Raw genomic sequence first — 27,442 nt, forward strand, 5'->3', positions numbered from 1 at the left:
AGTAGTTATGTAAAATGATGTTATTTTGTATTATTATTTTTCATGTAGCTTACTACACAAGGAAAATCTATGAAAATGTACAAAGTAACATTTCTACTGCGTTAGTATTTTTATTTCATTTAAATATTTATTTTGTAATTAAATTGTTATGGTTATCAGTTTGTCTTGTGTGATTTATTTTAAATACAGATTTACCCATAACAATGACTAATAGTAGCCTAATTTCAAATGAATTAGCCTACTTTGCTGTCATTCTCGTAAAACTACATTTATGATATAACATTACGATATTTGTTTCATTAAATGCATGTATCAGTACAGTTTCTGGTACCTGACAATGTCTTCAAAGACCTCCTAGGTGTTATACTGTTTTTGTGCATATGGGAGAAGGTAGCCTTCAGGACTTTCTGCCAGTAAATGTCTATTTTAAACCAAACCACCATACGTTTGACTTAACCCAGTAGTTCTATTGACTAAACCTAAAAAGATTTATTGATTCTTGATTCCAATGGGAGAAGTAAACGTGAATACAGATTATGACCGATTCTTTCGCCCCATAGTCACCGAAGCAAATGTTGGACCCATCTTTCAGGTGAAAAGTAGGCTCGTTCGAGATGAGCCAGGTCTGCGCAGAATCGATCACTGGCGATCGCCGCCCAATGCATGCCGGTTAGATTTGTGTCTGACTTGATCCCAAGGGGGTAAGCTTCGCTTCAGAACTCGAGCCATCATGGCGCCATTTTGTTGCTAACTGGCCATCACCTCCTGTTAGCATTCCGCTTACCGCCATTTTTTTTTTACGTCACTTGACTGAGAATTAACTTTACATCCGAAGCGTTTAAAGACTCGATTTGTCCATTGTTTAGTTCTAAAGAAACATAACAACGTATAAAAGGCTCCATTACCTTGTATCTCACGTTATGGCTCCGTAGCAGACGTTTTTGTAAAAATAGGCTAACGATTGTGTCATAACCAAGGGACTTACTGTCGCACAGTAGAGGAATTACCGTATAGTACAGGAGAAGCTTGCAGGCAGTTTCGACTTACGTTAGCTGTTTAGGTTTAATTACTAATGTTAACTAGCATGTTAGTTAGCAATAATTAGCCTGTGCTTATGTTATCTCCTTACATATACCTACACTCTCCGTCTCTGTAAGATTGGGAATGATTTAGATTTCTCTTGGCACAGCTACCAGAACACTTACAACTTTCAGACACGTTGCTCACGTCACATTTACGCTGTCTCTGTCAGTTGGAGGCTGCGCAGTAAAGCTGGCCATCACCGGAAAAGTGCTTCTAATAGTCTTCACTGGTCTCCGTCCAGAGCAACAGGGTCTATTGGTCCATTAATATATATGTCAATGCTTGATCCCGACTTGCTCTGACGTGAGATGCAGACAGCGCAGTTGTTTTTCAACGACTGCAAGGAGAAGGGTCCAGCTGCGGCCTGTAGCCGCTCACGCCACAGCCCCAACCCCAATACTGTTCCTACTTTATATCTTTGCTGTAACATTTTCCATAGGGTTGTATGATATATCTGGTTAGATTCAATTTCAATTTATAGGCTACCCATTTAATCTAGTTAAATCCACCCATTGTGTTTCATGTATTACCTTTCTGTGCTGGATGTTCTTTAGGCTGCAGGCTGAGTCATGATTGAAAGAGTCACACAGGCCCTGCAGCAGCAATACCTATATGTGATAACCTTTGTCATCGCCTGCTGCCACAATCCCCCACAGTCACACAGGAGTGTTTTAGAGCTGTATCTTTGTCTCAGTGTAATCCTAGACTAATAAGCACGGGAGCAAATTACTGGTAACACATGACTTGCTATAACTGTGGCTTAGATGTGTATACAAGAAACATAATTTCAACGGCACTGGCCAGTGGATCGTGGAGTGGACAACTGCCCATGGACTGATATTTGGTTGGCAGGTGTTGGGACATCACACATATCCTATATCTGAACATCATTTTGTTTTATATTCTGTAACACTTCTGTAACACTCAATCCCTGTTTTCAACTGGGCGTTGGTTCATGCACCTACTGCTTACTGCTGCAGTTTGTATTTTTCTTTTTTTTAACTGTTTTGGTTAAAGCAGAATGAGCAAGATGGAGGTGCAATATGATGCAAGGCACTCAAATAAATAAATGATGCATAACAACATATAACAACAATGGGCTGATAAGGTGAGAAGAGAGTAGTTTCTACAGAAAGGAACTCACAGGAAGCTAATATGCAGATCTTCACAGGCAAATAAGCATCAAGCCGAAATTAGTAATTTAAAGGCTGGCAACAGATAACTTTGTCAAGCCAGCTTGAGTGTCTTTCTGATGTCTGCCAGAAAAATGAAATGTATTATGTATTAGCAAATAAAAAAAAACTAATCCAATACAATATAAACTAATGTTTGTTTTTTGAATGACATTCTATAGTTCCACCCCAAACTATACAAAACGGGCTTTTATTTAGAAAAATACAATTAGAAATAAAAATTTTGTAAAGAACTTTAGAAAACGGGCTTTTATTTTGAAGGCGAAGAAAACATGGAGCGTGTCGTAGCGGGGGCGTGGCGTGAGCGGCTCGGCAAGACACTCTCGCGAGATCTGTAAGTAAACGTCAACTTAAGTTCGCAAACGCCACAGATAACACATTTTCGTCATGCTAAATATGTCGTTCAGCTGTGTAAACATCTAATGTTGGCAAAAGATAGAAATATAAATAAATTATGAAATCTAACTTTTCATCCATCCACACAACGTTCACTAGGCCAACTCAGAGCAGGCCAGCTACGCCAGAGACTATTTAGAAGGCTACGCTAACAAACGAAGCCACGCCCACTTAGGAGACAGGAAGTACGTAGCTAGCGTTACCTTTTCACACGTGAGAATCTTTTCTCTAACCGTCTCTGGCACCACCGTTATAGGACAACTAGCTAGCTAGCTAATCTTGGGTAGCTACCACAATAAACGGATATTTGTTTTCAAGCAACGGGCCTATAGGTAAGGTTTGCAAAATAATAATACGTGATGAGCTGGTTGCCAAGCTGAAGCTACAGTTGCTAACGTAACTGTTAACTGAGCTAACGTTAACAGCACAGGGGCAGGGAAAATACAGGGGATACAGACAACAGATAATGTTGCATTCTAGCTAGCTAGCTATATCCTAAAATGTTGTTACTTGCAGCAGCGTAGCTAGCTAGCTAGCTAGTTGTCTAACGTTAAACGAGGTTAAGTTAACCAGTGTATAGCAATTACCAGCAAGTTAACTGTCGTTCACAGTTAACCAGTGTTGACAGATGTATGTGTAAACCACAACAATACTAGCTATAACGTTAGCAGCATTAGGAAGGTATAAATAAACAGTTTATACTCCCAGTTTATGATATTGTTTGCATTGACGTCTTTTCTTCGTCACCATAATTTGAGCAATGTCGGGAAATATTGAAAAGCATATCTCACAGTAGCTCTGTGATCAGACTGGTGACAGGCCCCCAACGTCAAGCTTAATAAATTGACTCGACTTTTATAATAACGTAATCTTATACTACGCTGTTAAGTATTTTGAACTTTTTAGCACAATATCCAATTTATAAGCTTTTCTCAGTAGGTGAAGTCGACAAAATGTTAGAAACACATTTCAGTAAGTATTTTGTAACGTTAACGTACAAAACTGCACAACGTAACGTTACAGCCTTAAACGTACTGTAAAGTAAACACACACTATTTAAATTAATAGTTTCAGTAAGACAGAATAATTTAAGAAGGGAAGTATTTACAGCAGGCCTGTTATATTGCCTTGCATTACAGGAAACTGGTGTTTCAGATTTTCTGGCTCTTGGTGTAGAGTAGACTGATCGGGGAGATACTGACCCATCAGTACCAAGTTACTTGTATATAATTAATGTAAAATATCCTCCACAACAAAGTGAGGTGAACTATTCCTGGCCTTCAAGACACTAAAATGTAGTAATACAAAATAATGGAGTGTAAATAATGCACATGCAATTTTGTGGTTACAAGTTGAGTGTCTTTTAACTTTTTCTGCCTCAATTGGAGTCCGTACTAGCTGCTAACCAATAGTCTTGTCTTTGCCATTGCATACCCTGAGCTCAAGACAGAAGCACATTGAACTCTGTGAAAGTCTTGTTATGATCTTGTCAGTTACCTTTCATCTCCTAACTCTCCATTTTCCAGAAGAGACCAGCATGAGCCAATTCAGTAGACCCGACAGACACAGGACACCATCGTTCACCAGGGCAACACACCTTAGAGCATTCAAGTCTGACCTGGAGCGAGATTCGGGCTTCTCAGGTTTGATTCCATTATGTTACTCTATAGTTATAAACCTTTAAGTTTTATGTTTGTCTCAATGTATGTTTTATTTTAACACGGTAGTGTGTTGCCAGTGTGGCACGTGTTGTGAACTGGGTGTATCTGTGTATATAATTAGCATTTCCATGATTAGAAAAAAAAAAGTCTGTCAAGTTATTAACAAGGTCAACCCTAATCAAATGTAGGGATCTAGGTCACATTTTCTATGTAGGTTATCCCGTATCTGTCATTTTTCTATTGACTTTTATTTACACTATATAACTGACCTGGATTTGGTTTAACCCTCCTCATCATGTTGATAGTATCTTTTTCCAGATGCTCTTGAGAGGCTTATCTACATCTGCCACTGTTTTCATAGTACTAATGTTCTGCCCTCGGTGCTGTGTTTTAAACATGACAAGACTCATATGCTTGTCTCCCCCTCTTCAGATGCCAGCTCTGAGTACCTCAGTACAGTCGATCTGACTGACTCTGAAGATGCAGGTAGGCAAGGCTCGCTTGTCGGCCAGGACGCTTCTGGTCCGCAGGTGGCTTTGATAGGAGGCTCGTATGCTGGACTGTCTCCAATGATCATCATGAACAACATTGTCTTAAAGCAGGTAAAATACAGCAATGGATGTCTGCCTAGCACTAATCCAGGGCTTTATTGTCAATTCAGGGTGAAATTACCTTCAGCTAAGAGTGTGCAAATGTAAAGTCTTGGTGTACGTTGTAATTTGACTGTTATGTTTAATAGATAATAAATATATTGCACTTTTTTGAATGTTTGTTCATGTGCTCCTTATATTTAATAAGTACTGTATAATAGATATCATGGCATGATATTTAAAGTTTTTTTTTTTCTCTAGCCATCCCCGATGGTTCCAGCAGAAAAACAGTGGGGTTTTCCTTCACCCTTGGAAGTAATTCCTCAGTCACAGGTGGTTCTTCTTCAACCCATGGTATCAAATGGTAGCAGCAGCTCTCCAAAGACTGTCTCTGAAAATATCCAACAATCAAAAAGCTACATGCCCATCCTCAAGTCATATCCCAGAATTGCCCCACACCCAGCAGATGCGCCCACAAAGAAAGTGGAATCCTCCAAGGTGAGGGTGAGCTCAACATCAGGATATGGCCAGCGAAAGAAAAAGCACCACCACGGCCACCGGCGCTACAGCTCCCACAGCCCGCAGCCAGCACTGCAGACAACAATCATCTCCAACTTTGAAGCAGCAAACCATCAATTACAGGCAGCTGAGAGTCAGGAGCACCTCAGTGACAAGTCTCTCTCTCCGCTGGCAGGTAGCAGCTCTTTGCTCCCCTACACAGATGAATTCAGGACACATATTGACAGCAACAGGATGGATGCTAACCAGGACGACGCAATCTCAATAGACAGTATTAAACTGAAACGTTTCAGCAATACCTACAACATTCTCAACAAATCTGGCTTGCTGGGGATCACCATGCGCACAAAGCAGCTGATCAAGGAGAATAAGCGCACCCAAGGCCAGTTGCAGCAGCTTCAGCAGCAAACAGCTCTGTTGCTGGAGGCACTAAGCAGTGGAGACCCGCAGCTCTGGACTAAACTGCAGCTCTCTCTGCAGCACACAGAAAAGGAGCAATGTGGAGCTAAAGCCAAGAGAGTCATAGCGTGATATATTGATGGACATAACCAGCAGTACTCAATCAGGGGGACGCAAGATGATTTATTGAATGTAAAAAGGTATATCTCAAATCTTTACGCGTGAAATGGTCATTAGCAATCAGCAATTTAAGTAAACAAACAATAACGAAACTTAACTTTAGTTTCACGCTTTTATCAGGACAGTTCAAATCATCTTAACATTCAGAACTGCTGGTCTAATATAAAGCTGAAGCACATTAATACCAAGTGGGAGTGAGAAGCATGCTTACATTTCAAACCCTTGCCTATAATACATTTTCTTGCCTCTGTTGTTTCAAAATGGCAAGAATCACTTGCAATAGGGCTATGGCTTCTATATGTTGAACCGCTAATTGCATAAAAAGCATGTATACATCACATGTGAGGGCACATGGGGTTAATTCCTTATACATGTCCTGAATGTGATTGCTGTATAGAAAATATAAGCATACTTTTTAAAACATTTATTACATGTGGCCTGCATTTCAATTTCCTCTTTACTGAGATCTTAAATCAATAGGACAGTGTCTTGTCCATTTTTTTAATTTACTTTGTTTTTAAGTTGGATGAGCAGATGCCTCCTTTGTGAGGAAGTGTTTGTATATACTAACAGTTTGTATTCTCAAACAACAGCTGGATAGCTCACAGTGAGCGTTCAGAGGGATGGCAAAACCATAACATTTTAGTTTTGTATGTAATTTTACAAAGGTCAGTATTATTTATTTGTAATAATGTTTCGGACCAAGACTAAAGCAGTGTGAATAATATTAACAAACCAAGCACATTATAAAGAGTTTGCCAGTTCACTGGTAAAGATATCTTTAAGAAATATGTAGGCATTTGCGAAAGCTAAAACTGTAGCAAGTGAAGTGCTGTAGCCATATATATTTTCTTTTGACTTTGCATATGTTCCTGCCCTGTTCATTCCTGCTGCTTAAGCGTAGTGTTGTGAATGAATGCAAAACTTCAAGGCAAAGACATGACAACTAAATAGTTTCATATTACCGACTCTTGCACTTTAGTTATAAGATTACTGACAACTTGTTTAGACAAATGTTACAACTTGTATCCCTAAATGAGCGTTTTCTGTCTTGATAAAACAATGTGAATATAAATGTTTATCTGGATGCCTGTGCCTTTTTGAACATGTTAATGTTTGCACTTCATATCAATGCGTGAGCAGCTTAGATTGTGAGCTTCATGTGGAGGAAAGTATGTACTTAAAGGTCTCCAAAGAATTAATATTCTTCTTTTAACTAAACAAATCATGCCCTGGCTAGGCGATCCAGAGTTGATGTAGAAAGAGCATGAAGACAAGTTGATTCATAAATGGTTTGTTTTTAAATGTAAAGTCGAGGTTACCTGTTGTATTATTTATTTTAGTAAAAATATGCTACTGTTGCAATATTTTTTAATCATGAGTAGTTGAAAAACTAAAATGATCAAATTAGCCTTGGTTTTGAAAGGGCAAAGTTAGGGTTATAAAAATAACTTTAAGATTGCTATTCAAAGATTGCTTTTTTTCTGAAGTGTTTTCTGTGTCATTTCTTTAGCAAATGTCACTTTGACTGTCATAAAACTCTCTTTGAAGACTATTTCCTCTCAGTTGTGTATTTCACTTTCCTACCCCAGTGTGAAGTTTTAAAGAAAAACAAAGGTTGCTTGTTGTGATTTCAATACTTTTATTCGTATAACAGGAATAGACAAAATAGCTCTAAAAAGTATATTTATTGAAATCCAAAACATCTTTGACATGATGTTGAATACAGTATGTCAGTAGCTGTAGCAGCAGCATAACAGTGAAAAGTCCTGACTCTTATTATACAGACGGCCCTATCGTTAGCAGTGTAGCGAATACATAATACATCTTTGGGGGTCATCTGTAAGCGTTTAAGACGTGTTTATGGCACATTGTGAATAATACCCTGGATAATAATATGGTAATCATCTTCACATTCCCACCCACCCAGTCTTATAAAGGAGCATATCACTGTACTGTCTGAGTCACATTCAGTGTGACAGTTTATTGTCAGAACAATGGTGCGAAGGCGGCAGTTTATGCTGTAGTCACATACTGTAGTTTCCTTGTCTGCTAGCCCTTAACGTCAAAGTAAATTATTGTTGTGAAAGCTACCGTAAGTTTCCTGAATGTCACATTGTAGCATCCTGCACAAAGTGTGGAAGAACAACACACTTGATACGATGGTAATTCACAGAGCACCGCGTGGCACAGGCGTTCAAATCAATAGCATGATATAAAAGTTGTGAATGCATGCACTTACAGTTTGCAAAGCCATCTTTATATTTTAATGCAAGCAAATGGTAGTGCATGAAAATTGCTGGATGTCCCAAATGACCAATGTATTAGTCCTAATATTGCATTGTCAAAAGCTACTTACTTAAAGGATACACTTACACAAAGCACATATTCAAAAGTTTCACATTGATATATGGCTCCTGTCCTTAAAGGAATGTGTGCTAACAGCTAACTATTTCATACTTTAAAGGTCATAAAGCATCCATTTAGTATTTAAAATCAATGGATCACAAGAAAGCAATTTTTTACAACTTGTGCTGCTTGTGTGACCTATTGGGAGCTATTGATATGACGTGGTTATCACTCAGTCTTGCTTATGTGCATCTGTGTCTTCAGAGCACGTCTCCGCTGTCTGCACAGGCAGGATAAGGCCGAGGATCCACCGGGTACCAAACACATCCTTAAGGTTGGTTCTCCAGGGGCTGCGATTATCCACAAGCTGCCCCCTCTGCATCTGACACCAGGTCTGTCCCCAGGCCACCAGCAGCACCTGCTGGCAACAGAAGCCTGCACAGACCAGGCCGATGCCCAGCCACACATAGAGCATCAGCACCAGGAACAACTGCAAGCCTGAGATTGTTCCTGTGGGGAAGAAGTAAGAAGGTCATTCTCAGGAAGTCAACATGCATTGTGAATTATCAGCTTTAATTGGAATTATTAAGCATCTCACCCGTGAAGAAGTAACCAGTGGAGAGGGGGAGAAGAGTCAGGAAGGTAAGCGGGTTTTCAAAGGAGATGGAGTACTCCACTGTTAGAAAGGCCACACCAAGAACCAAGGAGTACAAACAAGTGCATGATGTGTAGATGCAGAACATGATGAAGTAGCGCATGTTTTTATTGCCAATGCAGTTTCCAGTGAAAAAGCAGTGGTGATCCCTCTTGAGGATAACTTTCTTACACAGTTTGCAGAAGTGGCGACCATTAAGGAGGTAGTGTGCGTCTACTTTGTCCGAGCAGTGCGCTGAACACACTGGAACCACAGTCTCGTTGGCGCTCTCAGCGGGATATTTAATAGTCATTATGTAATTTCCCAGTGCGTTGAACATCAAAAAAAGGAAAACAACTGTGTGAAGAGTTGCAGACCCCCTCAGTGATGTATCCTTGTTTGGGAAGATTGTTGGGATAAAGAAGCAGAAGTGCAAAATGAAGGTTACTGCTGTAGCCATGAAGAAGTAGGCAGGTGCTACAGCATTGAGAAGCCTCAGTTTTAACATCCTGGTGAACATATCTGTGTGAGAGTGAAGACACAGTAAGCAGAATGTTATCATAAACTTTTCGACAGTGATTATGTAGCAGCAGTTTGACACTAAATAAATCTCAATTTCAAAGGCTTACTATAAAAAAAGAAAAGTTACAGGTTAACAAAATATATTATCTTGTCTAGGTTTAAAACAAATAAAATAATCCTGCTCCACATACTAAATAACTCAAACTGAGAGCTATTGATCATGAAATTAAAAAATATATATAATTTAATACTTAATTTTTCAGAACATATAATAACATCACCTAATAGCAAAGAATTTCAAAAATGTTTATATCATAATGCACTATATCACAACATTTGTATCTTATTTTCTTAATATGGCTTTTACAGATTACTAACAGTTCTGATATATGCAGATTACAGAGGACTATTTACATGAAGCATCTTGGTGAAAGTAACACACCTCCTATTAGGCCAGATAGATCTTAAAAAATGTGTGATCTGGCTGCTCATTTAATGTAAAAATAATGTAAGTCAGCTGCTGAGAAAAACTAATTTCTCTGCAAAGTAGGGTCTGGGGACTCAAAGGGGCCATTGAGAATACCAAGAATATCTCGTCCTTTTCTCTGTGATCTCCTAACCTATCAAGCACTAACAGATGTGCAAATTACAGATAATCAAAGCACAAAAAGGAGGAAGGAATGAGCTATAACAGACTTAACCTAAAACTCGGTCTTTATGCTCATATAGGCCATATGAAAAAGCTCTTCTGTAGGCCGATGAATGCCCTAGATGACAGAAAGCATATAGTACAGCACCAATCAAGGACTATCGCAATTTCCTCTCCTTCGTGTTTTCTGCTTTCTTCAGGAAACAGATGAGACCGGCGCCAATGATGTCATCATCATTTAATCATTCAATCATTTAATTCCCATGACGACCCAATCAAAACAATTATTCTCATGGTGCCCAGGCTGCCTACCTGCAGATGTTAGAGAGCGAAGGAGCTGTCCTTTCAGCACCGCGGAGCCTCGGCACATTCAAACGCAGAGGTGTTGTCATCGACGTCCTTTTTATTATTATTGGGGTGTCTGCTCCTTTGTCTAGCGCCGCCTGTTGGTCTGGATGCGTCTGTTTTGTTTTCCTGCCTTTTAATTGGCTGGATAGTTTACTCAGACCACATCCATGTAGACTCATATTAGCCTATTAACAGATCTGACGAAGGATAAGTTATTCAAAAATATTTACATTTACATTACTTCAAGAAAAAACGTTTCTCTTTTTCTTTTTTTTGTAAAATACTCTTTCACCTTTTATTGACCACTCAGTGTATGTGTAGGGCTCTTATTTTGTAGCTACATTACTGTAATTTGATTGTTGGCAGTGGAGGAGGTATTCAGATCATTTACTCAAGTAAAATAACAATAATAACACACTTTTAAAATATTTTATTACAGGCAAAAATGTCACTTAGGTAAAAGTAAATAATAGGCTATTATTAGCAAAATATTCTTAAAATACTTAATATAAATGTACTTTTAAAAATACTTCAAATAAATGTAGGCCTATTAATTGATTAGTGTTATATTTTTAGTCATTTTGTTAATATTATCCATGCATTCATGTGTAAGTGGCGTAGTATAGCCTACTGTTGTAGTTGGCTCATAGTACAGAGAAAAAGAAATATAACACTAGATGTTCGGGACAATGCATGAAAGACAATTTTCCAGTAGGTGGCATTGCATCCTCAATTATGTTTTACCTTTTAGTCTGAGTGCTGTCGGATAAGTGATATCGATTTATTATATTTTGCTGTTACAGGCGGAAAAAATCCACACTTTGCTCACCTTGGGTTGTCTCATCGCCTCAACCATTATGCTGGCATATGGCTATGTTAGGTTTTAGTACATATAATAATCATTTCATCCGCAAAATAATAATATCCTAATTATAGCCTACATGTATTCCTAAAATTACAGACGAAAGCAAGACATCAGAGTTAAAGCATTACTCGACGCTCCCTTAGCAGCCCTCAAGGCAGGTGTTTTATTGTCAGACGGCCCCTGAGTGGTGGGAGTTTCTCTTTTTTTCTTGGTGTTGGAGAAAAAACACAGCAGCACCCCCATCATCACCAGACGCCAGCGATCAGGAAGCTTTCTGAGGTGAGCGATGTGAATTATTTTAGAAGTCATGTATCAGTGTGATGATCTGAACGCGAACTGGAGGGGTCCATGGCGCTATTTATGGCGCAATCGTTTTCATTAAGTTACAGAGCTGCAGGAAGGTGGGTGTGCAGACTGTTGTGAGGGCTGCAGTAAACGGGTTAACACAGAGTCACCGAAATGTGAATGATAGCAGAGAGAAAAACATTTTCTTTTAATTATAAAAACCGGATTTTAGAATTAAGTGAAATCTAAACGTTGAAAAGCTCCTTGCATCATGGTACGATGAGGATGTTTCTGGCAACGTGTCAGACTATTACACGCAAAAAGATCTCACTACAACACCTATTGTTCCTCATGAAGTCAATTGGTTGGGAGACCTTTAATGAGCCCTTAACTGTAATTCGGTTCCCATTGGTATAATAATAATACATAAGGGATCTTTAGTCTTCCAGCCATGCTTTGGCCATGCTACCTTCTCTCTGTTGTTGTTGTTGTTGTTGTTGTTGTTGTTGTTGTTGTTGTTGTTGTTGTTGTGTTGGATTTAAACAGACACAATGCCTTTATTGGTCAAGTGAGCAAGTAGTTTGACCTGTTGAATCCATGCTACATATTCAGCAGGTTTTAACATGGTCTGACTGACCCTGTTGCGTTTCCAAATATATTCCTGAGGTAAATTGAGCTCATAGTTGTTTAGCTGATATAGCCTACTGAGTACATTTTCCCTTGTCAGTATTCATAATGATGTTTTTGAATATGCACAAATCTGTTTTGGTTGAATCTTGTATTTGTAGTCTAGTAATTTTTAAAGTCAAGGCAGATTCCATATGATATTTACAACTCCTGCTATGTGCACCTGCCTGTGATGAAGGGGAAATGGTTAGATATGACATTTTAGTGGGTCACTGGTGCATAGCATTTGCATGGCAGCATGCTGAAGAATATGTCATGCCATATAGTGAGACTGAGTTTGAAAAAAAGAAGTTCACGTGGAGAAAGGTCTTGTTTATAATGGAGAGTGATATTTAGTAATTTACTGTAGATTAGACATTTTTCTAAAAAACATTTCAAGAAGAAGAAGAAATTGCTTTATTACTACGAGAGTGTCATGGCTTTAAACTCACTCTTTGGAGTACATCAATCATTGCAGGTTCAAAATGTCACTTTAAAAAGTTAGCAGCTTTTGAAAAGTGGACACCATTGGAATTTATTGGAGCTGACATGTTCAAGATGACCACAGACTCCAACTTTTGACCACAACCTTTTAATCAAACAGGTGGTGATGTTTGATGATTCTATTATCTAATGTATACCTGGTTGTGCAGGTAAACCCTTGCATACCATTAAATCTATGTGTTTTATTAAATGCGTAATTTACTCAGATGTCAATTGATGTGTGATTTGACTCCTTTTTGATTTTCTGTTCAGTCTGTGGCTATACTATTTTTTGTTTTAATGTCTGACTAAGGTCTATGACCTCAATGAAGTGCTGATAGTATGCAAGAGTTTACTTATTTTGAGTGTTTGATAATCAAATTATTTTCAGTGCGCTGCCACTTTAAAATTTGATCCGACACTTCAAAAGGAAGGGTGCACAGTAAGTCTCCCAAGAATAGAGAGCAAATGAATGCTGGTCATCTTTGAGTGTCACACAGACATTAATATTTCAGGAGACTCTAAGCTGAGATTGAAAAAAGAGCTGGGAGATGGATTTGTGTACTTGTACAGCATCAAACAGCTGCTGAACAGCGTGTGGCACGTTTGAGAGAATCATGCATAGGCCTCTGTCCATGGATCTGGTTTGTTAGTTTTCAGTTTTTTTGTTTCAGCACCTTGAGCAGGTGGACAGCTCCTGCTGCAAAATAATGTCCCCTACACAAAGGTTTAAGCTCCAGGAACGTTAAAAATCAAACCAGTAGGAGGTTTAAGCATGACTTGTTTATTGATCTAGTCAAAACATATTTTAGTTACATTAAATCTCAATCTTATCTTATCAAATGTTTAGGGTTAATTCAAGGAATTATTATTTTTATATTGATTTTAGTGTCCTTTGTCACTGGCCATCGTTTGTTCCAGTTATGAGTTAGCGGTGTTAATATACATCTCAACACAGGTGTTGGCAAAATTGATAAAATCTTCTATCAAGATATGCATAATTTTACATTTCATTATCAATGCTTATAGTGATATAAAGCCTAGTACTACAGGTGGATACTGTATATTGTTGTGTTGCTTTTATTACAGTAATGAATGAGACACTTGAGCCCAGACTGAGAATCTGTGAGGAACAACCCACACTGTTAACAGATTTCATACACTACTGCGTAGCACCACACAGACGACTTCCTGTGTACTTTCTCCCCTGCCCTCTCTGGTAGTGATGAAAATGATGGTGTCGTGGTGATGGCAAAGATGTATTACTGTGACTCATTTCCCCAGCTACATGTCACAGGGCTGCTGGGTATGAAATAGAAATGTCAGGAAACACTTTGGTAAAAGCCTCTTAACCGAAAATCGAACACAGACACAAAGAATATTAGAACAAAACAGCGGCTGACGATTTTGTGAAACCTCCATTTGTATCTTGCCTGCTATCTAATCACAACAGTTACGTACCATAGGCTGGGCTTTGCTCTTTTTTATGTCTGCTGTGGAGAGTAGGCTCCCTGCTATTTAAGATTCCTGCTGTAAACATTCCTGCTATTCCACAGGGGTCCACCATCACAGTGGTACTGACGCATGCAGCATTGTAACTGTTGTCTCATACAGATAACTCACCAGCAACCACAGATATCCTCTCACTTGTCACACATTGTATGCTGTCTGTTGTATATGCACTGTAGGCAAGTAGTGCCTATCTGATATCTGCAGGACCTCTTTTTTATTTTGGGGGGCATTTTTAGGCCTTTATTGACATGACAGAAGAAAGTGGAGAGAGAGAGGGGGAACGACATGCAGCAAAAGGCCGCAGGTTGGAATCAAACCCATGGCCGCTGCCGCAAACACTGAGTCTTTGTACATGGGGCGCACGCTCAACCAGGTGAGCTACCCAGGGGCCCTTGCAGGAGTCCTTTTTGTAGCAAAAATGTCCTGCAGGTATCAGATGTTGTGATATGAGCAGACTTTGTTTTCTAGTTGGCAGTGTTTAGATGTTTAGTCATTTATAAATGAACACACTGGTGGTTTTTGTATTTTTGTTATCCATTTTCTACAAATGACATATATCTCCCATTAGGGTTAGCTGAAACAATCAGTCAATTCATTGATTAGTCTTATGATTGTTCTGGGTATCTCCGGATTTTGCACCGTTGGTCGGGCAATACAAGATGTTCAAACATGTCATCATGGGCTCTGGGAACTTGTTACAAAAACACTTTCACTATTTTGTGCTATTCTATGGATCAAATAAATTATTGAAAATTCAAAAGAATAATTGGCAGATTCATCGTTAATTAAAATGATAATTTCAGCCTTCTTCACATTATTGCTGACCATTTAGACTGTATGTTTTTAGATTGATTTACTACCTTCCTAACATCAATTACCTGCCATTAATATCATTACAATATGAAAATTAGCTTACAGAGACCTGAAAATTGATACTCTGGCAAAACAGGCTTTGCATTGAGAAGTTGGGTTTTCAAAAAAAAGACAAACAATAAGCAAACAAGGATGTTGAGAATAGAATAATCTAGATTTGGACATTACCTGCATTGTAAAGGCTGCTTGTCTCTCAAATCTGACATGTTGGAACTTTATTGATCACAATAGTAACAGTCCCTGAAGGTAACTGCATTACCACACAATTGCAATGTAACTTTGACAACAAATAAATGCATCATAAGCACATTTCTATGCTTGAAGTTCATTTTCATACCATGCTTATATTAATGGAAACCAATGGCTTCTTTTGAATATGATTGGCAGTAGTGTAATGTTATTAAAAAGGATTGTAATTTACACACATCAAATGTAGGTGCAAGGAAAGCAGCATTGATAAAATAACAACTACAATTGTTTCCATAAGGCTTTTTGTTTATTAAATGCATGATTGACATTATGTCAGTATGTTGAGACATGTTGTATTTTGACTGATTGCAAGTTCCTTTTAAATATGGTTAAGATGCTTACATAGAGTTGAGATTTCTCTAAAGGAATCTGTTCTAATAAGCAGTGGTTGCACTTCTTTGTAGATGTGGGAGTGAAGGTAATTTCAACTCTGAGACTCAGGTTTTCTCACAGGCCCATTTTTAGGATCAGCTCCAGCAGTATAAGAGGTTGTGGGTGGAATTTTCCAGAAGCTCGGAGGTATGCAGAGAAAACACAGATTGTGTAGGTTCTGTTGTTCTGAGTCAGGTTCATCCAGCACACATGTTGAACTGAAGCCATCACTAATGTCAGATGGGTTCTGATAAGGAACGGCCCAGTCCACACAGCAGCAGCAGGACAGGCACACAGCACTCTCCTGGGGCCCTACTGAGCATGTGCAGCCAGACAGGAAGCAGGTGTTTGGTGTGTTGAGCACTGCCCTGTGTGTGCAGTCATCACAGTCATACTCTGGCTCATTCAGCCTTCAGAATGAGGCTGGGTGGGGGGATGCTGCATTAACTGTGTGCTCTGAGCAGACACACCTCGGTGATCTTTGTTTGTGTGTTGTGTGATAGAGAGAGGGTGAGGTCTGAAAACAGTGAAGCCTCCTCTCTCCTCCACTGAACAGGTGGTGAGCAGATTGGGCTAAAACCTCCACCCCTCTCCCCCTCAGGCTGAGTCTAATGAGGATTGCCCATCCACACACCCCAACACCACCCTCCAACCAAAACCATTACAGCAGACGCCTGTAGCTCCTGTAGAGTTGAAATAAGATGCACTTACACATGGCATCCCCATTAAAATATCCCAACAAACTACAAGAAGATACACTATATGGTCTAAAGTATGTGGCTGCTTCTGTACGCAAACTGGGGCTTATTTTCATGGTTTTGGCCAATCAGTTCTAATTTAGGGAAAATAAATCTTGATTCTACAGCATACAATGATATTTTAGACAATTTGCTTCCAATTTGCATCGAAGTTTGGGAAAAGCCATTTCCTGTTTCAATGTGACAATGCTCCAGTGCACAAAGCCAGGTCCATAAATAAAGAAAACCCAATCTGACCCTCTTTGGGCTGAATTGGAGCCAGGCCTTGCAGCCCTACATCACAGGCTAACTTTATCTCACTGATGTTTTTGTAGCAGGGAGCAAATCCCTGCATCCAGGTTCCAATATCTTGTGGAAAGCCTTCCCAGAAGAGTGGAGGCTGTTTATGCAGCATATTAATGCTCAGGGCTTTAGAATGAGATCACATACAGGAGTAATGTTCAGCGTCCCTGCTTGCCATGTAATGAATGTAAGTGAATGAGAGCATTGATACACTGGAGAGGTCTCATTACACCCCACATGTGAGTTTGCAAATGCGCCGTCAAATCTGGTTTGATATGACATTATTAAACCATCAAGCAGCCTCTGGTCCATGTACAGTAGATTATTGGAGGGCTTACCTGTGACCTGAAGGAAAGAAGAGTCAAAAATCCACCACAGGTACTCTTTGGTGTATTGATGGGAAATCTACAGGGGGTAAACAAATAATATAAGCTCCTGATGAATAACTCTGAAATACCTGCCCAGCTCCAAGCTTCAGACGAGAAGTTAGTAACTTGCTAGTGAATATAATTCACCTGGCAAACTAAAGGGAGAGATGCTTGCTTTTCATACTGCAAATTAGAGGTACTGTAACAGATCAGTCATCTCATGTCATGTTTCATGTTTTACTGGCTTGTTAACAGTTTATCAGAGAAGGATTGTTTTAACAGAATACCTTTTAAACACCAGGATTTCCATAATCAGGGGCTCAGTTTTAGATTAACATGCAGAGCTGAAAATCACTCATGAATATTCTACCAGCTCTGGGCCTTTGAGATTAAGCTGTTGACAGGGGAAATGTCAAACCACTCCCTTCCATGCAGGTATCGTGGAAGGGGAAAAAATGCATGTTTAACAAGGCTGCAGTCAGTGCAGTCAGGAAGAGAACAAAAGCTCTGAAAATATTACTCTTTTATTTATGGTGATTGCAAGTTGTCTTTGAGGGTGGTCTTTTATCTCACAGTGGCTGGCAGTTGATACGATGCACAGGTTTGGAAGTCATCACAAGTTCACATTTTATTTATGGTTCATCTCTCTGGCAAAAAAGGAATCTTTTTCAAGCAATCTCTCTCTCATTCCCTCAGGCAGGTAATGAATCTTGATCCAATGTAGTGATCTGACGACGGGAGAGAAAACACTGTCCACCAAATGGTTTATGTTGTTAATTAGGTTTTGTTGCTTCTGGGAACATGTTTAGATGTAAAGATGTTTACTGTCATGGCTTTTTATAAGATAACATACTGTAGATTCAGCATCTCATTTCAGCATGAAAAAGCACTTGTTGAGGGATCTAGTAAAGTGATTTAAATGATGGTAAAAGTGAGTAGTGGCTGCCAACACGCTTGGTTTAAATCTTCACAGGGAACTTTGTTGCACACCATCCCTCTCTATCTCCCCAGTGTTTTAAGCCATGATAGTTAGTGTCAGTCAATCAACCACTTTGGTCTATAAAATGAAATATCTCAATTTGAATTGAATTGACATTGATGTCTCAATTTTTATAACTTTGGTGATCCTCTGACGTTTTATGTAGTGCCACCATCAGGTCAAAAATGAATATGGCCAAATACCTACATAACTAATGACAGTCCCATCAGCCTCAGCAGTACTTTGTGTTTAGTGCTAATTGGCATATGTTAGCATGCTTAGCTGACAATAGTAAACATTTTACCTGCTGAACATCAGCAATTTTTATTGTCATTGTGAGCAGGTTGTCATGCTAGCATTATCATTTAGCTCAAATAGGTACAGCCTCGTAGAACGGATAGCATAGCAGTAGAATTTTAGTCTTCTTTCACACACACACACACACACACACACACACACACACACACACACACACACACACACACACACACACACACACACACACACACACAGACACACAAAGAGAGATTGGTGCAATGAGCTGATTAGCTGACCTGAGCTAGCTTTTTCCTCTTTGCAGCTTGCCCAGGCTTTTTCTTTTTTACTTCTCTCAATCAAACTCAGGTATATCTCATCACCAGCTCACAGCTCTTGTACTGACTTCAGCATCTGCGATCATAATAGTCTAACTGAGCACAGAGGAGGGATTTCACTCATGCTGCCAGGGGGAGGCACAACACTGCTACCCAAGCCAAACATCAGTTTGTAATCTACTGCGTTGGCTTGGAAGCCTGAGTCAGGGATGAGAAGGAGTGAAATGAGCAGAGGGAAAGGATTAGACTTCAGATTTGCAGAGTTCAATAAGCTGGAGAAGGAATGGATATCATGGGATAACTGTGAGCATGTTTAGGGATGAGGCAGAAAGAATATCCATGGAGTCTTGTGGCTAAACTGCCGAGTCATGTTGTGACGTTTGTCCAAATGTTGTGTGAAATGTTGTGTGAAAGCAGCCTGTATCCTACAGCATCCTGCTCTGTTCTGGAGGTGGAGAGGAAGAGTTTTACTATTAGCATCAGCAGCCAGCAGCATTCAAAGTGAATAATTCGTCTGATGCAGGAAGAAGAAGCAGCATAATGAGCCGATAAAGGTCTGTTTAAGCTTCTGCATGTCACATTTAGTTAGAGCTTCAGTTTACAGCTAGCTAGTTGTTTTCTTCCATAGAAAGACATCATTACTGTTTGATTTAGCTCCTGCTGCTGTGTCACAATTCACGCAGTTGCTCTTTGTTTGCTACCAGAACAGTTTACTTTTTTTTACTGCAGCTTTCCATTTTAGGCTTTTTCAACATGATGCTTAAATTAATGAATAAACAGGCAAATAGTGCAAACAGTATCATTATCACAAGCAATGCCTTTTATCTAAATACTACTGAGACTCAGTCTGGATGCTTTGGTTGATTTATTGTTTTATTGATCACATGACTTCAGAATCTCCTGTAAATCTGTTTGTTAGTTTGTCCATCCGTTTGTTTGAAAATGTGTTTACAAAATGACAATTTCTGACACAAAACCTTATCATCCAATATCTGTAAAATATAAAGAATCCAGTGAATTAGACACCGATGATAAAACTGTTTTATTTTATTTTTCTCAAAGAACTGAATGCTCTGTCCTTTTACCGTAAGCCTATGTGGTTTTTAATCCATTTTTAGTTGTAAAATAATCCTATTGTGCATATCGATGGCTTATTTATGTATTGGCAGAGAGAAAAGGTGTGATGTATGGTAGATCGGCTTCTGTAGAAACACAACTCTGCAGCCTGCGTGTGTGTACGTTATGGATTTTGCTTTGTGATCCATCCTCAGTGGATCTCCTCCCCAGTTGTCTCCACAGGGAGGGTCAGATGCTGTGTATCTGGTAGCATCTGAATATTGACTGCAAGCCATAACGTTGCTCAACAGGAGGTAAGAAAGAGACTACAGTGGTGCAGAAAGAGCTAGTAGGGTTGTATTTTTATACTTCTGGTATATCTCCAGACCTCTCTGAGAGTGTGATGTACAGTAGTCCAGCAGCACTGTCATTGATCAGCTCGCCCTCCGACACTGGACATCCTGCTGTGGTTTCTGTTGCACAACAAGCGTTGTTTGGTAAATGCTTCACAAAACTGTGATGGTAGCTTCTCAGGAAGTGACATCATTGGCGCAGTGATAAATCACACCAAGGTTGGGTTCAGTATTGTGTGCCAGTTTGGAGGCCTTTAGCTTCCTCTCTCTTTTTTCACTTCACTCCCGTGTTACCTCACAGCTCTTGTGAGAGTTGGACAGCAGAGTGTTGTGATGCAGTTTTGGCTGCCATTTACTGCTGCGGAGCACACAGCGTGTTTACTACACTGTGTTACTGTCACAGTAACAACATCTCTCAATATATCGTGGAATCTCGTTTTTTTCCCATGATTGATGTCTTTCACTCTGTATTGATGCAAAGCTTTGTTAGCGTTTTTGCTTTTATTTCAAAATGTTTGTGTAATGGGAGCCGTAACATTAATGATCCTTCTAGTTTTGATTGAAGTACTATATCTCCCCATACACTAGGTTAGGTCTAACACCTCACTCTCTCTCTATTGACTTGCTCCATCACTGTTTTTTTTTTTGTAGGCCTGGTCAAGTTTTTAATTTTACTGTCTGTGTATAGGGCTAACTCCCGCCAGCGCATAATTGTGAAAAATGTCGATGTAGATTGACGTAAAAGTCACATCAAATCCACCTTGGTTGTTCACACTGCAGCTACATTGAAAAGACCACATATGGAAGTGGTCTAAATCTGATTTGAAAAAATCAGATCTGGGCAAGATTTGAGTGTTCACACTACTTCTGAAGAAGTCTGACCTGATCACTTGACCCCCAAAAAATCTGATTTGGGCCACTTTTGCCTGCAGTCTGAATGTAGCCTATAGTGTGGAGAGGGCTCCATGTCATTGTGAATGAACATATCCTAGACATGCTTCTATAGACAGAGAAAGAAGTGCACAGAAACTGCCAATCTCCAACAAGCTGTTCAAAATTGCAGTGGAGTACACAGTTTAAGCTTTTACCCTTGTTCTGACTTTTTACAAAATAAATATGCTCTTGTCTACGTGGTAAATGGGCTGTTAGCATCTTCCTGTCACATATTATGGCTTTTCAAAGAGCTTGCAGTATGCCTGTCATCCAATCAGTTTGTCTGTCCATGCAACGTCTCCATGTTCATTTGTCAGATAAAGAAACAGACACAGATCAATAGCTGCTAATGGACTGTGATCATTAGACTGATCCTTGGAAATGCTATGATAACTGCACTTACAGTGAGTGGCACTGCAAAGTAAAAATATAACACAACATTAAATCACAATTTCATTGCTTATTACCAACAACACAGCCACTGTCTTCATTAAAATCCACAAATATCATAATTCTATGTAAATAAATTGTAAAGAGGCTTGTATAGGTTGAGTAGGTATTGAAAAGATGGACGCTATGGCAACAAATAACATGACTAAGACTTCTGTTTAAAGCAAGGCTATGCAACTGTTGAGACAATAAATAACACATTCTATGAAATGAAAAGTTGTATTCATTCAGTTGTATTCAGCAGTAAAACACACCTTTTGTCAATCCAATTCCTTCAGGGCGATTTTCTGTTACAGCCTTCTTTGACCTGGTATGACCATTTGCTTATAGTGGCAAACTTTAGCTAATATTGTTATATAACCCACATTTTTCAGTTTGATGACTTTCTTCCTCTTCTGTTACTGTAGAAATAGCTAGTGTTCTTAGCTAAATGCTAAACAGTAGGTTAGCTAAACTACTAAATGCTAGCATTTAGCCAAGCGGCAACCTCTGGGCCTGAAAAGTGAACCCAATGCAAAAGTGCCTTACACTTCCGTTCCTTCTAATAGCCAGCACGGGGCGACTTCACTGGTCGCAAAAAGAAGTCAGATTGTAAAAAAGTCTATGAGGAAATGAACCTACTTCTCACTTAATTTATTACCTCAGTAAACATTTTCCTAACAAGTTTATGGTCTCAATCGCTAGTCTTTTTCAACACAGCATGACTATGGTCTTATTTAGAGTAAAATAGATGATAAAGCAGGGTATGCTTTAGGGCGTTGCTACCATAAGTTCTCACAAAAAAAGCCCAAGAGACATACAGTAAGTCCAACAGTTGACCAAACTTGGCTAATGGTCTCTTTCTTTATTTCTCTGTTTTTCCTTCAGGTATGGTCCTGTGCTGATGGCGCACTCTGAGCTGTTTGTGACAAGAGCGCCCCCTGTGGAGGGGAGAGCTGTGGAGCTGGATGTTCTGAGCTACCTGGACCCTTTTGGGGAAGAAAACAATACTGCTGAAAGATGCTACCGCTCGCACTCCCGTAGCAGCGTCCTCCAGGGTCTGCCGTTTGGAGGGGTGCCCACAGTCCTCGCCATCAATGTCGTGCTCTGGATGGTACAGACTTGCACCCAACCACCCAATGATATAGGAAAGCCATGTTCAATTAACATTTGTTTCGAAATTATGTTATGAAACAGCTTTCGTAATGACGTTTTGCCATTTTCCTATTGTCCCACTTTCTATAATACCCAGTGCAGTTGAATTCGATAGAAGAGACGATAGAATAAGAGCTGCAACTGATTATTTCATTGTTGATTATTCTGCTGATTATTTCTTGGTTTCATGGTGATGACTTAAAATGTCTTCCAACCAACAGTGCAAAATCAAAAGATATAAGTACAAAATTAAATATAAATGACTTATTACTAAAAATGAATTAATAATAAAGACAATTCAAAAATCAATAAATTGACTAATGTTTCAGCTCTACTTAGAACCATGTTTGCTGTCTTTAATAGGTAGCTTGTTGTCCATATTTTACACTCCGAGTCATCTCTTATTGGCTGCAGCTTAGAAATAGCCTCGATAACATGGTCTGTGAATACATCCAGAGCTGCCAACACCCTGTTGAGATATTGCGAAGAGCCCTGATACAAACAGACAACAAGAGGTGATACATGGTCAGAGGGCTGTTTCTGTAAAAAAAAAAGTATCTAATGGACATCTTATCTCAAGTGCTTCACTCTGCTCTTGATGATAATAAAGTACAACAGCAGCATCTGGAGTGTTAGTGGTGCTGGACACCACACATGAATGTGTGAAAAGAATGCAGAAATACTGAGTATCCAAAACATGTCAACACACACATGCTCTTTTTTTTTATTGATTAAGAGGACCTTCTGCTTCAAATCCTAACTCTAAATCAAAATTATGAAAGGCCAATGCCAAGTGTATTATTATTTGGATTTTAAATATGTATCTCCATTGGCTGATAAAAGTAGGAAGTCAAAGCTTTAGATATGACTCTGCATCTGCAGTAGGCAATGTCTGTATTGACAGTTCCTATAATTATTAGTGTATAATTTTGATGATGCTTAAAAGCAAAATTTGTATCCTAATTTAAACAAAAACCGTAATAATAGAAATAAAACTAGGAATATGTGTGGAAACTTATATTTCTCTTAACTTGACTGGCAAAGTGCACTCCATTTGTTTTAGATGAGTTTCCTTGTCATACTTACACAAAACTACTCATTAGGACTGCTACTCAAAACAGCTGTATAATGTCCTTTGTCACTGTAGGGGAGCTTTCTAAAGTGTGAGAAAATCACCCGGAGGATATCAGGATGTCATTAGGGTTACCTCGTCTTGGATTTGAAGACTTTTTTTAATAGAAAGCCTGCAGTCTAAGCTGGAAGCATGATGTTTGAAAGATATACATTTTTACCAGCTGGGAAGGATATAATACAAGTTGCTAACAGGTTATGTTATGGGACTTGATGATCCAGTGTTTTTGGAGCTGGACCTATACTAGGGACTAAAGGCCTCTGCTGCTTTATTTTTGACTATACTTTTTTTAATCTGTCCCTCACAAGTACCTCAACTTTATGAAAGTGCACTAGTATATGATAAGCAAAGAAACAGAAACATGTTGGAGACTTTTTGTATATTTCAGGGCATTTGGATCTCATAATAATGTACAAGAACACACACACGTTATGTGTATGTCATAGACATTAAATTTCAGTAAATCTGCAGTTGTCCTCTCATGTAGTATATAAAACAGTGTATACACTATTTACAGACATAGTTGCATATTTGTCCCCGTCTCCAGATAATATGTATTATGTCAGGCATTGTCAAGCTTGATCTCCACACTTATATCACTCTCAATCTGCCACCTCCGTGTTTTAATTGGCTCATTTTATCGCTGCTAGGTTGTCAAGACAACACATAGGGTCGAGCGGTGTGTCTTAAAGAAAAGCATGAGTCAAAGCACGCTTCCCCCCCCCCCCCAGGTGACAGGAGCACGCCTCTGCATCAATTCCATCATCATACAGAATAATAATAAATCATCAGCGGGACTTAAGGAAACATGCCCATGCATCAAGTCCAGACCCTGACTGTTAATGTGATCACACACTCATTATTCAGCTACAATCCTTCATCAAGGCCACCCCGATTGTCTGGCTACATTCAGCATTATTGGGCTTTTTTCTGATTTACATGGCTGCCATCCCTGCCCACTAAACCAAATGTCTTCTAAACTCTAATGAGTTAATAATTTAATGCTGTAATTAAAATCAAACAGTCATCCGCACATCCATTTGCATATGTCAACATTCATCCATCATCGCCAAGTGATGCTCTTTATATTGAACCAGGGCTGTTAAGCTTGAATCCACTATTGTTTATAATATGACACTGAATAGGCCTTTTTGTTTAATTGTTGATGCTAGCTCTCCGTTTGTGGCAGAAAAGAGGCAATTACTTTGTTCTTGCTATTGACCACACTCATTTGTCATCAGTGCACATCATGTGTTGACGTGTGCATGCTGACCTGTCTGGTAGTTTCCAAGACAACCACGTACCACTCTAAAGAAATAAGATGGTTCATTATTGCTGCTGCATTTTTTAAACTGTCTATTATTTGTAGGCTTTTTATGAGAATGCAGAGCCAGTGCACAGCTTTCAAATGGAGCAGTATGAGAGAGGTTTTGGAGAGGCCCAGAGTAGATGAGGATGTGTGCGATTGTGTAAATCAGATTCTCAGGAGCTTCATGCATTCATATTCTTGTTCTGTGTTACAGTTCTTGTTGCTCATCTTCTCTTGTCTGAGGAAGGCTGCATGGGACTATGGCCGCCTGGCTTTGCTGATGGAGAATGATAGGTAAAGCCATCACTTGCTGTCTTACGCAAAACAATCTGATACACTTGCTGGTTTGTGAGCCATGACAACATTTAAGATGGAGAAATAATTCTCAGAGGAACCACTCCTGAGTCCTGATCCTGAAGCCTCAGCGCCCTCTGCTGAGTATAAATGATACTGTGTAGGAGGCAAATTACTGCAAAGAGCTACTCTGCCTTGCTTCTAATAATCATTTTTTGTTATTGGACTGATCACTTTGACATGTCATATTAACAGTGAAAATATCAAAGTATTAACACATGCCAGGCAAACACATACATAGTATATGTAAGCACAGAGTTGTTCGGCTGGAACAGTCTATTTACTCTTTTTTTTTAGGGCTACAACTAACAGAAATTTGGAAATAAATAGCTTGTTTTGTCCTGACCAACATTCCTAAAATCATAGTATCAATATACAACAATATAAAACCAACAAACCCTCACATTTTAGAAGCCTGAACCAGCCAATGTTTGGCAATTTTACCTTGATAAATAACTTAAAAGGTCCAGGGTAGAAGGCTGATGTTATTTTTTATTTTTCTCACTGCCAACAAATCCCATGAAGAGATCAAAACAAAAATGTGTTAGTCCATCTCTCAATACTTTACCAAACTTATTTTCCTATACTTTTTGCCCTGTCTGTGGCACTCAATCCAAAGTCTACTATAGTTTCTAGGAGAAACAGGTCCCAAATATAAGTTTCATTTTTATAAAAGGCTAAATCATTTCCAAAAACATATGCGCACTGTAGTACTTTAGAAAACGTTACTCAAACAAGTAATGCATGTGTGTGGAGTAAGAAAACAATAGAATATCACCAGAATTATCCTTTACACAATGAATAAATTATCAGATACCTTTTAAAGGATGCAAAACGACTCAAGGTCCACACAGCCGTCTGCACAAATCTGCAGCAGTTTTCCTCTTATTGACCTGAGTTCCTATCCAGGGGAGTGCAGGCTTGATTAGTTCTGCCTGACCAGCAGCGGCTTCATAGTACCCGAGGGTAAGCAGCATCTGTGTGTTTTGCCAAGTGGTCCTCTCTCGTATACTATTTAATTATGCAGCTTAATTTGACGCAGAGTTGAACTGTCAGTGGTACGGCCCAGAGAGAAATATCTACAAATTCAATCATCACACTGGCTTTATTGGATTCAACCATACTGAATCGGTTTTATGTCTTGTTTTATGTATACACACACAGGGATTGGTTTCAGACTGTCTAGAGCAGTTACATTATGTTACATATTGGATGTATTGATAAGGTTGTGTCAGGCCACAATCAATATGATGATCTTACTATTTATTTGTTCATCTTGTCTTCCCAATTCAGTCTCACATCCCTGTTTTATGGAGAACCAAGTGAGAAAGAAAAGTCTCCATCCGAGTCTAGTCCCTCCGACTCTGAGACCAAGGACATGGTGAGTTTTGTTTTGTTTGCCTGCGCGGAGAGTTTTCCAACAGCTCCTAAAGCACCAAGGAACCCCGTAATAGCATTTTTGGATAAATTAAAGGTTTATGTGTTGAAACCTGCATTGTTCCCATTCTAAGTTTACAGCCGAGTGTGGTTCTGCTGCCTTACTTTAAAGTTGAACTAATTCATATTTTTTTCATTAACAATGTATCAAATAACTATGTGTAACGTGGAAGGGGTCACAGCTAGTGACAAAACCACAAAGAAAGATCATCCAACTCTGCAGTTTCTTTCACTTTATATGGAGTGTTTATCGTATCTTTTAGTTCATTGTTTTGATTTTACAGCACTCAAGATCCACTCTTATCAACCTAGTTTCCAGCCACAGCAGGCAACACTGTATGCTTTCTGTCCTGCACCAAAGTTAGCAAAGCGACTACAGTAGCTAGTGGAGCATATAACAGGAATACAAATTTGATTGGTGGAGACCAGAGTTAAAAGGAGAGTGAAAATTGGACTTAGAGATCAGATAAACATAA

The 27,442-nt window shown here is 39.2% G+C and overlaps 3 protein-coding genes across 5 annotated transcripts in view; 2 read left to right on the plus strand and 1 right to left on the minus strand.

Moving 5' to 3' along the window:
* Positions 1-2,829: 2,829 nt before the first annotated feature.
* Positions 2,830-7,576, plus strand: cipca (CLOCK-interacting pacemaker a). Its single transcript, XM_039786824.1, has 4 exons — positions 2,830-3,004; positions 4,199-4,315; positions 4,766-4,935; positions 5,185-7,576. The coding sequence occupies exons 2-4, from the start codon at positions 4,210-4,212 to the stop codon at positions 5,971-5,973; spliced, it is 1,065 nt and encodes a 354-aa protein (XP_039642758.1). The 5' UTR covers positions 2,830-3,004; positions 4,199-4,209; the 3' UTR covers positions 5,974-7,576.
* A 105-nt stretch (positions 7,577-7,681) lies between these two features.
* On the minus strand, positions 7,682-10,591 carry zdhhc22 (zinc finger DHHC-type palmitoyltransferase 22). Its single transcript, XM_039786825.1, has 3 exons — positions 10,488-10,591; positions 8,969-9,526; positions 7,682-8,880 (listed from the first exon to the last, which is right to left on the minus strand). Exons 1-3 carry the CDS (start codon positions 10,543-10,545, stop codon positions 8,603-8,605), a joined length of 894 nt encoding a protein of 297 aa, XP_039642759.1. The 5' UTR covers positions 10,546-10,591; the 3' UTR covers positions 7,682-8,602.
* Positions 10,592-11,533: 942 nt separating this feature from the next.
* The window catches only part of tmem63c (transmembrane protein 63C), a 30,294-nt gene continuing 14,385 nt past the window's right edge, over positions 11,534-27,442 (plus strand). The window contains exons 1-5 of one of the 3 annotated variants that reach the window (XM_039786783.1): positions 18,933-19,362; positions 20,096-20,178; positions 22,468-22,693; positions 25,390-25,469; positions 26,823-26,910. In XM_039786783.1, the coding sequence (XP_039642717.1) occupies positions 22,484-22,693; positions 25,390-25,469; positions 26,823-26,910 (378 nt within the window). In that variant the 5' untranslated portion in view covers positions 18,933-19,362; positions 20,096-20,178; positions 22,468-22,483. Of the gene's footprint in view, positions 11,668-18,932; positions 19,363-20,095; positions 20,179-22,467; positions 22,694-25,389; positions 25,470-26,822; positions 26,911-27,442 lie in introns of those variants that run through there. The other 2 variants (XM_039786781.1, XM_039786782.1) reach the window with 2 other exon arrangements.

The sequence above is a fragment of the Perca fluviatilis genome, chromosome 20 (genome assembly GCF_010015445.1).
Source record: "Perca fluviatilis chromosome 20, GENO_Pfluv_1.0, whole genome shotgun sequence".
NCBI classification, from domain to species: Eukaryota; Metazoa; Chordata; class Actinopteri; order Perciformes; family Percidae; genus Perca; species Perca fluviatilis.

Bases quoted from the DNA above. Each gene is read 5' to 3' on its own strand.
- cipca (XM_039786824.1), top strand. From the start codon at position 4,210: ATGAGCCAATTCAGTAGACCCGACAGACACAGGACACCATCGTTCACC. The intron at 4,316-4,765 runs GTTTGATTCCAT...CCCCCTCTTCAG, and splicing joins GCGAGATTCGGGCTTCTCAG to ATGCCAGCTCTGAGTACCTC. The intron at 4,936-5,184 runs GTAAAATACAGC...TTTTTTCTCTAG, and splicing joins ACAACATTGTCTTAAAGCAG to CCATCCCCGATGGTTCCAGC.
- zdhhc22 (XM_039786825.1), bottom strand. From the start codon at position 10,545: ATGTGCCGAGGCTCCGCGGTGCTGAAAGGACAGCTCCTTCGCTCTCTA. The intron at 9,527-10,487 runs GTAGGCAGCCTG...ACTCTCACACAG, and splicing joins TCGCTCTCTAACATCTGCAG to ATATGTTCACCAGGATGTTA. The intron at 8,881-8,968 runs GTGAGATGCTTA...TCTTCCCCACAG, and splicing joins CACTGGTTACTTCTTCACGG to GAACAATCTCAGGCTTGCAG.